The sequence below is a fragment of the Sparus aurata genome, chromosome 17, assembly GCF_900880675.1.
Source record: "Sparus aurata chromosome 17, fSpaAur1.1, whole genome shotgun sequence".
In the NCBI taxonomy this organism is placed as follows: Eukaryota; Metazoa; Chordata; class Actinopteri; order Spariformes; family Sparidae; genus Sparus; species Sparus aurata.
The window spans coordinates 19,498,960-19,511,849 of NC_044203.1; the positions used below are offsets into that span (position 1 = coordinate 19,498,960).

Consider the following 12,890-nt stretch of genomic DNA (forward strand, 5'->3'; position numbering starts at 1 on the left):
CGTATTTTTTTCCCCTAGGGGAAAACTCAACAACACAATTGAAAGATAATTTAAAAAAAAGAAAAACTGTCAACAGATGTTTTAATGAGCCATTTTATTGAGTTGTTACATACTTTTTGCTGTGGGCAAAGACGCATTAGAAGCCTTGTTTGTATAGCACTTGTGTCCAAGTTCCACAGTGATGTTATGGCACAGGCAGCAAGTGTGTGTGTGTGTGTGTGTGTGTGTGTGTGTGTGTGTGTGTGTGTGTGTGTGTGTGTGTGTGTGTGTGTGTGTGTGTGTGTGTGTGTGTGTGTGTGTGTGTGTGTGTGGTGGGCTAATGTTAAATTAAAAGAAGAAAAACAAAAAAACGTTGAGTGCAATGAAATCAGAGGCTTCTAAGGGATTCCACAGGATTAGCTGGTGAATTTCATCGCTGTGCGTTTCACCACATTTGTTTGCTGTGAAGTAAAAAGGGTTAATAACACGCACACAGACCCTACAGCTCTGAGAAACCGAAGTGAACCTCCCCTTTATTCAAGCAGAAGTGACGACTTTTAAACCATGCATGGCTTGGTTTGCTTAAATTATATTTAGAATAATACTGCTTTTAGTCTATAATACACTATTCTACACATGGAGCCAAAAAAACAAAAACAAAACAAGAACACAAAGACATTGTCATGACATGTACATCATTTTACAGCATTCCCCCGTCTTCTACTTTACACATCTACTCTGTCTGGTTTTTGACACAAATCAGTACAATCAGGGAAACACAATGAGCTCCTCCTCCTGCCGTAACTACTAAGTTGCATGCTACACATTGAGTCTAAGGTGCTGAATAGGTTTCAGTAAAGTCTAAACAAATAAAAACAAAACATGTGCTGCTGGTGTGGTTTTATGTAGCTTTATCATGATGTTGCACTAGATTCTTGTTTCTCTCAATGGCTATGTTTCCGTCACAGTGAACGTTTGCAAGTTTTACCCTCTCCGTGATAAACTGAAGTTATGCGTGTTAGAAATTTTAGCCGAGGCCATTCCAAATGATTTAATAGCAAAATGAGCTCATCGTTAGTTCAAAAACAGACCTTATATAATGAAAGTCTAACACCGCGCTCCCTTCTTTTCACATGTTTTAAAATAGATAAATAATGGAGATTTTATGTGCGTCCCTATTACTAATTATCATGAAACCCCTGACGTTCACATTCATAGTTAGAGAGTGAAGGAATACAAAGCGAGATCTCCAGTGATGCCAGCTGAGCTATACATTTAACATGGCCTTATCTATTTTTAACTCCTTATATCTAAATCTGAAATTGAGCGGGACAGTGTGTGTCCATGTTCTACAGTAAGGCAACAGGATCCAGCTAATGTGCATAACCAATCCCTAAGTTGTCATAAATACTTTTTAAAGCTATTTTCATAACGAGACGTAGCACGGAGAACGAAGGGGGGGAAAAAAAAAACAGAACAGAAACTTCGCCAGGACAAGTTTTAAAACACTGGTTAAATCACAGCTCGTGAATGATACACATTGCAATATTATCCCCTCTCTTCCCTCACAGGCTGCACATCTGTAGTAACATTTTCTTGATTATATGTCCCTGAAAACGTCTTAATAAATAACTGTCTTTGAAAGGCACTCTGAAATGTGCAGCTCATAGATTTTCTAGAAAATAATAACCACATAACTCTACGAAGGTTGCTCACTTGTAACGCAGCGCCCGCTTTCCTCTAACCCGTCTTTGTGAGAGTGGGTCGCGTGATGCAATTTGCCTACGTGTTTTACAGCTGAAAATGTTGCATGGTATCTGAAACTAGTGGTGTCATCGGTCTCACCCCCACAGTACGTGAACTTTAGATTGCGATGTTTACTACAAAAACGTTTCTCAGATAAATTCCAGTCGACTAACAAAGCTTGAGATGCACATCTGCCTCGTGTCTGTCCACTCTGATTAGACATTAAAAACTGTGCTACTGTTGATTTGCTGGTTGATCCGTTGAGTATATTTTCAGATTCAGATGTCAGAGTGGTTCATCAGTGTCAAGGATTTCACATTCCATTGATACCCAACTTTTACATCCAGTGCAATTGTTCCTTATTTGAGCACCTTCTTGAGCAAAATGAACAGAAACACAAAACTACCACAGTAGTGTATAACAGAATAACCTTCTGCACAAAGCCATCTATTCAATAGATACATTTTTTTCTTTCAATTCAATTTATCACTAAAGCTTCAGGGCTGACACTAAACCCGTGGTTAGTTCAGTGTCTGTACCACACTTCTAGCCCTTTGGATTCAGTCAAGGCCACGGAGGCTGGAGAATACGCACAGCCAACTCTTCTCATGCCCTTGGCCTTATAAAACACACTTTTACGCGGGTGTTTCTACGCCATGTCGCGTTCGAAGGATGGTTGTGATTAAGCCTTGTGAGTGCAGATCATCGATGTTATCCGGCGACAGCAAAGCTTAGTGGTTTGAACGCAGCGCTCAAGTTCAAGATTAAAATCCTCTTCCTTTTTGTCCACTCTCTTCGGGAAGCACTCGTATGAAGCATGAAGATGAGGTCAACTCATCAAAGCTGAGGGGAGGGGGGGGATTTTAGAGCCAAGCTTAGAGTGGAGTGGGTTGCCAGGTTGGAGGGGCAGTGAAAGGGCTTCCAGACATCTTCGTGTCCAGCTCACACCTGCATCTCTGAGCCGCTGGACAAGCCGAGAGCATTTGCCTCCTCTGTTGTCAAACCGTTCTTCAGTGTCCTCCTCACTGTGCAGACGGGAAGAGGAAAAAGTGGAGCGGAGAAGGAGTAAAAACTTTGACGAGAGCTTTGATAAGTATTTTGTCACAGTGTTTGCTGATAGCATTCCTTTGTGCATGATAATAAATTTGAGACGGTCGACGCGACTCACATGATTTTCGGTTGGCTCGGGATCGTCTCCTCTCCCGTGGTTGCGTCCGCTGGCTGGGCCCCTGAGTGGCTGACCTAACGATCCTCTCCATGATCTCATCAGCTGTGTCATCTGTGCAGTTCACTGGGTCATCATTGGCAGAACACCACGGGGGAACACGCCCTAAAACAAACAAGGTCAGAATGGATAAGAAAACAACAGAGATGTTGGAGGGCAGGTTTAAGAAATCGATATTAAAGCTGCGTTCCGAGTCACGTCATTTCTCTTTTCACTTGGAGTACATGCCAATTTGTATGTAGTACGCATTTGCATGTTTTCACACATGAGAACAACACTGGGCAAAATGTCCTTTAGTCTATAATAGAGATGGATCACCAATTAAACTTCCTCTCCCTGGTGACCACATGCCCGGTGGCTGACGAAAGTGTATATTGAGAACAGAAATTGAAGCAGTAAACCTGTCCATAACCAGTTTAAGCAGGTATAATGTTGTGTTTAACTTTTGCTAACTAGCGCTAAAAACAAAAGAACTGAGGTCTGTACAGGGATTTAGTCAAAGTGTTCAGGTGTTGATCTGGTGAAGGCGTGAGATGAAACGTTTTTGGATGGCCACAGCTCTAACTATTCACTTCAGGTGAACATGAACGTGTGTACGAAATTCCACGGCAGTCCATCCGATGGTTGTCAAGAAATTCCCCTCAAAAAACACAAATGTGAACCTCTTGTGCCACTAGAGGTAATGTCAGGAGATTACCAGAGGTCTGCTGGATTCATCATCTGGCAATCATAAATGTCTGTACAAAATTTCACGGCACTCCATCGTATACCTGTCGTGACATTTCAGTCTGGCAGTCAAAGTTTAGCTTAAAAGCTTCAGGTGAAATAAAATATTCCTGCTGTGCTTCCTGGAGCGTTTATGGCCGCAGAGGAGTGCAAATCTCGGTGTAGTGGACTGGATGGGTGATGATATTAATATAAAAACTATGTAGGGGCTGTAACAGTGTAACGTGTTTATGGGACTGACCTCGGGTGCTGCTGGCTCTGGTGCGTGTGCGGAGGCCGGGCACCATGGACGTCCCGCTCTCTCCGCCCTGCAGGCTGCTCTTCAGCACGGCCTTCATGTTCTCATGTTCAGCTGCAGCTTCAGCATACTGGATACCCTGAGGTTGGCTCTCCTGTGCTTCTGACGGGGCACCGCCGAATTTACCGCTCTGGGGGAGGGGGAAGACATGGGATTACAATATCTGACATTTTACTAGCAGGAGACGGTGGAACTCGGCTCCACGCTCTGGTATTTTTAGAATAAGGAAAAAGGAAAAGCTTCAAATGTCAAACTTATCATACAGGTTAATCTTCACCAGAGACACAGCACTTTCCAGCCTAAATAAGAACAATTAATCATTGCAGAAACTTGGAAGTTCCACATTTAAAGTGCAAAAGGAAAATCCTCTTGTCTGTTTCCCGCAGCGATGCAGACATGCCGGTATCAAGGGTTCAGCTCGCAGTGCCTCTAAGGGCCATTCATTTCTACCAGGAAGTGGCCGCAGCAACTCCCCCCAGTGAGATTCACTCAACACTCCAGCTGACATCATGCGAGCGCCTCTTTCTTTCACCTTGTCATCACTGTCAAAGCTTCCTCATTCGTGTGAGGTCACACACAGAAACCTGTCAAGTCTTACTAATGACTTGTCCTTTGTTAATCATCGTAAACACACCAGTTATTGTTCAGACTTGAAACAACACAGTCTGGTTGGATATTAGTCACAACATAAAGGTTACATGCAATTGTTTTCACACACAGTTACCTCACTGTCATCGTCATCCTCACTCTACAGAGATGAAGGGAGTGGAAGGGGAAAAAACGTGTGTTGTAAATACAGTATTATATTATTGTGAACGCATGGTTAAGTTAATATATCTGTGGCCTAAATCTCACTTATAAGCAAGTTGTATCCTGTTTGACTGTACCACCAGTGCAACGCTAGCTGTTTCCACCTGCTTTCGGTCTTAACGCGAGGCTTAGCTAAGCAGCTGCTGGTTATTTTGTGCGAACGAATGAGATTTTTTATACATTTTCTAATTAACTCTCCACAAGAAAGTGAATAAGGGTGTTACACAAATGTAAAACTATTCCTTTAAACATCAAAATTGCTCCTCTATAACATAAAAAATACACATTGCAGATATGTACAAGCTATGGAAGAGAGGAGCATGCTGCAGTGAACATCTTTGTTAAGAGCGTGGTTAAGGTGTGGGCCTCGTTATTTCTCCTTCAGGGACATCCAAAGGTTTGAATTTTCACACAGTGATTGAATTAGGGTCCCTTTGAAGAGAGAGGGGCCCCTGCCAAGGCTCGCTGTGGAGTCCGCTCTGAGCAGCCGACTCCTCAGGGTTTAAGGGATTTTAATCATGCAGGGAGGTGTTTGCTCTGGCCTTTCTTAGCCTGCTGCAGCTACAGAATGGGATACACTGAAAACAACTCACTGATTGTTGTTACAGTAACCTACACATGTGAATACCGAGGAACTGTGCTGATGTCATCACAAATGTATGCCTTGTCTGTCAGAAACGTCCACGTTTGACTCCTCAACCAGATTAAAGATATAACCAGAGTCAAGGGATCGCTCATATTGTTCATAAGTACAAACCAAACAGAGATGAGAATCAGGAAATGGAGAAAGTGTTCCGTGTGACTCGTTGCTCGTGGTGAAGAGCACTTACATCTGTTATCATTTTTCCCCTGGTCTTGTTCCTCTCGCGGTGGTTGGCCCTCTTCTGTTTCTGTTGTAGCACGCGCTCTCTCGTTGTGCGATACTCCAGGGCAAATTCGCTCAGGATCTTGCTAAAGCGATGAATGCTGACCTCACGTACCGCGTATACCGGATGGCCGAGGAACAGAAGAAATGCATGAAACCTGCAGATGTACAAAGGAACAGCACATCACTGTACAGTAATCCTTTGGCAGAAACAAGGTTTAAATGTGCAAAAACAAAACATTACGGACACTTACAATGACACAGGTAGAAGAAATAGTGATGAAGTTTTTGGAACAATCCAAGAAATGTTTAATCTGATCACCTTGTTTGATCTAAACATACCTGTTGATTATCCTTCGATGTACAATCTTCAGAATGATGATCCTCTCGGCACAGTCTTTGAGGAAGTCGGACATTTTTTGTTTCAACGCTGGTTTCATCTCGTGTTTCGCAATGACCTTGAGGTGATCCCATGATGCTTTGCACCTTCGCTCCATCTGGGCCAGATTGTCTTGAAGCTGATCAAAGTCCACCTGACAACAGTATCACAGGATGAGCTCACGCCGGATTGCTGAGAACTCTTTTCAGCGGATGTAAAAATTGTACTGGCGGCAACGATTAATTGATAAGTCGAACAGAAGAAAATCAATCAACAACTGTTTTGATGATTAATAAACCGTTCTAGTAATTTTTCAAGCAAAAATGTCAAACAATTGCTGGTTCACGCCTCTTAAATGTGAGGATTTGCTGCTTGTCTTTGTCATTTATGATACTAAGTGAATAAATCTTTGGGTTTTGTACAGTTGGTTGAACAAAAGAAGCATTTTTTGTCTATTTTTTTCAACAATTCTGTAGACTAAATGATTAATTAATAAAATGTAAAACATAATAGGCAGATGCAGCCCTTCTAGTAACAAAGTCTTACAGTTGATCAAGTATTAAATGAGTTTTTTTTTTAAAAAGTAAACCTTGGTCAGGCGGGTGACGGCTCCTATCTCAGAGTAGAGGTCAGTGCTGTCTGGAAACTTCTCGACCACGATGGAGCAGACGTGGTGCAGCAGCGACTGCTTGTGAACCGTGTCCTTCACCTCTGGGACTTTCTCTAAGTAGCTCAGCTCAAAGCCTTTAGCCTGGAGATGAATGCACACACAACAACAGAGTCAGAATGTGGGACGGAAACAACTGTCTGAAATTAAAAATCAAAAGCCTGAGCTCGAGGTCCAAATTGCACAGAATTTCCTTTTTGGCGCGGTCGGAGAAAAGGGGCTCAATGGAGTGCTCGGAGTAGATATGTAGATTCATTACGCTGGTGATTATCAGAAACCCCAATCTACTTCAGACCCCGACCGATTGTTCCGCTCGCCACAGCAGAGCTAAAAAAAGGCCAGAATGTATCATGAAAGACATAATCCCAACAGGATCTACCTTGTTCTTCTGCCAGTTTTAAATGGCTTACTGCAGAAAAATAAAAGGCGGCCATTATTTACGGGAACTACTTGTTTTGATGTTGATGACTTATGTTTTCCTACTGCATTTTTGGGCCCGCATATCCCAGAGGTACACATACACACAGATGGCAAGGCCACAGCGAGTCACAAACCGAGACACAGATGCAAGTTCACTTACAAGCAGCCAGACAAACTGAAACTTTTAGAGAAAACACACAATCACACAAACGCCCTCCCCTCTTCCTCTCAGACGGACAGAGCCAGGTTCAGCGGAGGCCTCGACAAGCGTTTTTACTGTAGAAGGACAGTGTCTGGTGCAGAGAGTCAGGCAGCACATTCTTCTACACATAGAGTCCACTGTTATCCTTGCCAAATAAATATGTTGGCAGGGGGAGACGGAGTAGGAGGAGGAGCGTGGGAGGAAACGGAGGAAGTGAGTTAAAGACAGAGGGGTAGAGAGAGTGAAAAAGCAGGAGCCTCTGAGCCATATATGTCTTGAAGTTTACTCACGTTGGTGCTGTTGAGGAAGTTGCCTATTGCGAGCAACGTAGTCAAGATGTAGCGGAGTGTCTTGTTTTTCTCTAACTGGTCCATCCCTTCCTTCAGGTCCTGCAGAGGCTCTGCCACCTCCTGAAAGAGGATGAAAATGAAGCATCGTTCTCATTTGCTCTTGTAATCCCTTGATAATGATGTACAAAACATTTTTAAAGGAGAACTTGTACACATTAAAGTCTTTTTACAGGTCTTGGAAGACACTGCATATGTAAAAGGTGGTATAAAGCCTTGTAGCTCCAGAGGGTTGCTGTGTGATGCTTGGTAAATGTCCTTAAGTGACCAAACTACTGTAGCCTCTAGATCTGTTTAGAATGTGACGCTGAGACAGAGACAGGTTAATTTCTCTCCCAAAATGCCCTTTTAGTGTCAGAATGTTAAGAAGATGTATGACTTTTGCTAAAATTGGTCAAATATTTACTTCAGTGACTACAAGGCGAAATAATCGGTCACAATGTCTTCTCATGTTCACTTCTCCCATCGGAAGGAATAGACTCAGGACCTGTCACCACAAGACCCAGACACAGGAAATGATTCTTCGGCATAACGTGCCAAAGTGTCTGACTAAGCTGCTGTCGCTTGAGTTGCAACGTGGTAAGGTGAGCGCCAGGTTTCGACGAGGAAGAAAAATGTGTGAGCTAAAAAAAAAAAGAAGTCACCAGTTCTGTTGAATCTGTAGTAGAGTTGTTTCGGCTTATAGTTCAAATATAGTTCAAATCTGGGAAAAAAAATTGTTTATGCGCCAAGAGTGAAATGAGAAGATTGATACTACTCTCATGTCTCTGTCTGTCAGTATCTACAGTTACTGTGGCTGAACAGTTAATAGCCCACAACCCCCAATTTTAGTGAGATCTTGATGTGTCCCTAAGTGGGTTTTGTGCCCTAGTTGTTACCAGGCTAGCTACTCCCTCTGATTCCAGTCTAAGCTAAGTGGCTGTAGGTTCAATAACCATTCATAAAGACAATATAGTGGTATTACTATTCCCTTAAATGCGTAATGCAAAGTTGTAAAAAGACCTGTAGAGATCTATCTGCATGTGATCAAAGTGGACAAAACAGGAAACGTTGTCTGACCTTCTCAACAAGCTCATAGTCCATCTTGAATGCCCACAGCTGCAGGCGAGCAGACAGCTCTGTGATGGACGAGAGGGTGAGAAGGAACTGTTCAGCGCTGCCCAGGGGAATATCAGGGTTGACCAGCTGAGCCTCCTGGATCCTCTGCTTCTCCTCCTCTGTGGGGATCATAGTCAGGATTTTCTAGGAAAGGGAGGAGGGAACGAGAGCAGAGAAAGGAGAGGAAGAGGCTTATTGGATCATCCGTCAAGTCTGTCAGAGTCGTGCCTGAGTGAAATTTTTTACATAATATGTCAGGGGGTAAATCATAGGCAGGGAGAGGAAACAAAATGATTCTGACATTTCTAGCTCTGTTTATCTGAGATGTTTCCAAAATTTCCCACAGACATGTGGGACACCTGAACTTTCAACCTCGCTTTTGTTGTCTGGCTGAAAATGTCTCCAGAGACAAAAGGTGGAGAGGAATACTCCTCGCTGCTGACAGTGAAGCTGTGGCGAAAGCTCTGAAAACTGCAGGTTATATAATACCAAAGGGATGGAACATTAATCATTATCTGCTGATGTGAAGTCCAAGGTATGGTTTTTAAAATGAGCTGAAAGTACGCATGTGGAGCCTACCTTTAATCATCGCCTTGATTAATTACATGAGAGAGGCTGAAACGCCAGCCGTCTCGCAGAAAAACACGTGATACGTCAACATTGTGGGTCATCCCATCTAAACGAGTTATATCTTGTTTTTTGGGGAAATCCATCAGTTTATTTTGGGGTGCTGAGTAAATATCTTTCAAGAAACCCATGTTTTTTTTGGACGCATCGAGTTCAAATGGGTTTTATTTGATGGACCGGATAGTACTTTTAATACAATACAAGTCTAGATACAGTTTGTGTCTTAAGACAAAATCTCTTAAATAGTGCTTACCTCGATGCCTTCCTTGTTCAGTGCGTACTCATCAAAGTTGAGGATGGCGGTCTTGATGGTGCGGGGAGGAGGTAAGACAGTCAAGCCGATGTTTATAGCGTTGCTGCGTTTTGAATCCAGGACTATGATTTCTTGTCGTTTGCCATCGACAGCTGCTTTCTGTGAGAGATACCAAGAAATCGATGTTTGAGCGTTGATATTAGATCATATATCCTGAGTAGTGGAAGCAGTACCTGGAGGTCCCATTATCATACTCATTTTCAGGTTCATATTTTAACTTAAGATGTTGGCCAAAGCAATTTGTTTTAGTTTCCGTGAGCATTACTCTGTGGATTGAGCTTTTTGATACTTTGGCAGTTTTTATATAATATTTTAGACCTGCTTTATCAATTAAAAAAGGCGTGGATATCTCATCTCCCATTTTTAATATGGGACATTTATTTAAAAGATGCATTAATCAATATTTGTATAGAAACACCTGACCTATGAACCTTTATCACAAAAAGAAGAGCATGTTTGATGCTATTCTCCTGTCTGATTGTCCTCTGGTGAACATGACTCCACAAAGAAAATGTTGCAATTATCAACATGCAACACTGAGGTATCATCGGAGAAAATCTCCCCTCAGGGTGGTGCTACAGGAGGGGTCATTAAAATAAAACCGGGAGCATGAATAAAACTACAAATTAATAAATGGACAGAGATATTGCTCATCATTTTCAATCCTATGTAGTGAATGACTCATTCCTTTTTAAGTGGGCCTGTGTAGAGTGGTGGCCTCTTCCCTCTCACTAATAAGAAACAGATTTTTAAATTCTTACTCCACCCTGTGCAAATTCATTGAGGTGAGACACTCAGAGCGCCAGTAGTCGGGTCAGATTTAATACTAAACACACAAATTATCTTTTTTGTAATATGGTGCCAGATAGCAGGAAATCCTCAGCCATGGGAGAGAAACTAAAGCAAATCAGGACTGCAAAACAAACTCCAAAAGTAAATAGTATTACTGCATGGTTCTACTGTAACAGCAATAAAAACACTAAGTTACCTTTGTGACAGGCAGCTCCTTGGATTTGGACTCAAACAGCTGCTCCATCTTGGATGTGTCCAGTTTAATCGGCTCCAGTTTGGACCAGAGGGACTCCTTACAGAATTTATGGCTCTTACACTGCCAGTCCGTGGGACGCACCTCATTCCAGAACAGACGGATGGTCTTCTTCTTCTTCTGGAAGAGAGGCGCCTCCCCACGACTCAGCTGAGGGGATGGCGGGGGGATGGGGGGCATGAACGGTGGAGGCGGGGGCATCATTTTGCCAAGCAGGGGCGGAGGAGGGGGGCACCCGAACAGGGGCGGAGGTGGGGGCAGGGCAGTGCTGCATGGCGGAGGAGGAGGTGGTGGTATCAGGTCACTTGACCCCATCATACTGTCCATATCTAAAATGTCCATGTCGTCCTCGTCCTTCAGGTCCGTGAAGTCCATCTCTTTGATCCGCAGCTCCCTGGGCGCGGCCATCAGCTGATCCCAGATATGGTCTGACTCTTTCTTAGGTGGCAACGACGATGTGGCAGCGGTTGATGATTTGTCGCTCTGCTGCTGCTGCTCTTTTGAGGCCTCGATCTCAGCTGGAGACGTCAGGCCTTTGACCAAGTCTCCAAACTTCTCTGCCACGGCTCGTACACTGCCCTGGTTGTCAAGATGTCCCACCTCCATTTTTTTCACATTTTCTTCCCTGGCCTGTCTGTGGGCCTCCAGTGTGGAGATCCTGCTGGCCAAGCTCGCCACAGAGGAGTCACCAACCTCTGTGTCCTTCTCACATTTCCATGTTTCTTTCTCTGTTTCTGCTACATTCCCTTCATCGCTGCTGGTTGGCTTCTGAGAGTAGAGCATGTCCAGCATGAAGCGCTTGCTGTTGAGTATTTTGTTGCACTGGTCATTCACATCTGTGTCTTTAATGCACGGGGTCCACTGGCCTGTTGATACGCAAACAATTTAGATATCATAAGAAATGTACGAAGTTGCTTAGCAAAATAAGTGAGTAAAATTAGCATCAATCATACCTGCTTCGATGTCATTGGTGACTTTCTCCTCCCGCTCCTCCCTCTCCAGAGTGCTACTTGTGGAGGAGATGCTGGATGCGGAGCAGTTGTCCTTTTCATTCACTTCCTCGTTCTGTCTCTCCTTCTCACTCAACAGTACACTGTCTTCTACATCCCTTTCCATCGGCTGCTCCTCCTCTAACTCGACATTCACCTCCGCATCTGGCTCTCCCACCTCTGACACATCTCCTACCTTTGCTTCTTCTACCTGGTCTTCTACCGCTGCCTCATCTGTGCACTGTCTCTGCTCCTCAATCTCTCTCTTCTCCTCTTTCTCCATATCCGACTGTTCTTCTGACGCCGGCTCCACCACCGCATTCTCGTTAGACTGAGTCTCAACAACGTCCTCTGTCTCTGCAGGCGGCTCTATTTGAGTCTGCTGCTCGTCTGGCTCGGAGGGAGGCGTGGGGGAAGGTTCTGATACTGTTAATTCTGGCGCTGGACTTTTGGTCCTGGTCTGTGGGTCAAGGTTTGGCTCTGGGATGTCAACTGTTCCTGGAACATTGGAAGATGAAAGCAAAACATTTTGAAGAAAAAAATGTACTTTAAGTACTTCAGTAATGTGTCTATATATTATCTGATAGACTTCAGAAACATTCTTTGTTTATAATTAAAACAGCTTGAAATTGCTTCCTGACAGACCGTAATTGCACTGAGAGATTGTCTAAACTCAATGTACATTTCCAGACTATAGAAGCAACTCACAAAGCAGTGATAATATTCTGTTACCACGGCCCTGACCAGACAACATAACTGTAAAAAACAATGTGAGGGGCTGAAAGTTACATTTTGTTTTATCTTACTTTTAGTAGTTGCCAAATACATCTATCTATCAGATATCTGCCAAAGATAAGATAAGAGCGACGCTATTTAATCAGAATCTTATTTAAGCCATTTCAAAAGTAGGACTATTAGATGATTATTATGCATGCGCCTCTTTGGACACACTCAAAATGTCTTCTTTCCTACAATATCTCTATTTCACTTACTGATTTTGACATTTATTCCTCGAGTCAAGACGTTATTTTCAATAACTCCTATCAACAGAAGAGCAGCCAAATCTAATTTCAGTCCGCTAATCACCTATGAAATGTTAATGCCAAGCCCAGTGTGTGTGTGACAGGTGGACTGTCAGCCGGTATTGTCTCTGC

General features: G+C 43.3%; 1 protein-coding gene across 4 annotated transcripts in view; it reads right to left on the reverse strand.

The window, feature by feature from the left end:
• Positions 1-77: 77 nt before the first annotated feature.
• The window catches only part of fhod3b (formin homology 2 domain containing 3b), a 95,157-nt gene continuing 82,344 nt past the window's right edge, over positions 78-12,890 (reverse strand). For 3 of the 4 annotated variants that reach the window (XM_030394230.1, XM_030394233.1, XM_030394232.1), the window contains 12 exons: positions 11,701-12,234; positions 10,691-11,613; positions 9,643-9,801; positions 8,724-8,906; positions 7,608-7,727; positions 6,618-6,779; positions 5,992-6,182; positions 5,615-5,807; positions 4,699-4,722; positions 3,918-4,104; positions 2,894-3,055; positions 78-2,750 (listed from right to left, as the gene is read on the reverse strand). In XM_030394230.1, the coding sequence (XP_030250090.1) occupies positions 2,668-2,750; positions 2,894-3,055; positions 3,918-4,104; positions 4,699-4,722; positions 5,615-5,807; positions 5,992-6,182; positions 6,618-6,779; positions 7,608-7,727; positions 8,724-8,906; positions 9,643-9,801; positions 10,691-11,613; positions 11,701-12,234 (2,921 nt within the window). In that variant the 3' untranslated portion in view covers positions 78-2,667. The remainder of the gene's footprint in view (positions 2,751-2,893; positions 3,056-3,917; positions 4,105-4,698; positions 4,723-5,614; positions 5,808-5,991; positions 6,183-6,617; positions 6,780-7,607; positions 7,728-8,723; positions 8,907-9,642; positions 9,802-10,690; positions 11,614-11,700; positions 12,235-12,890) is intronic. The other variant, XM_030394231.1, reaches the window with a different exon arrangement.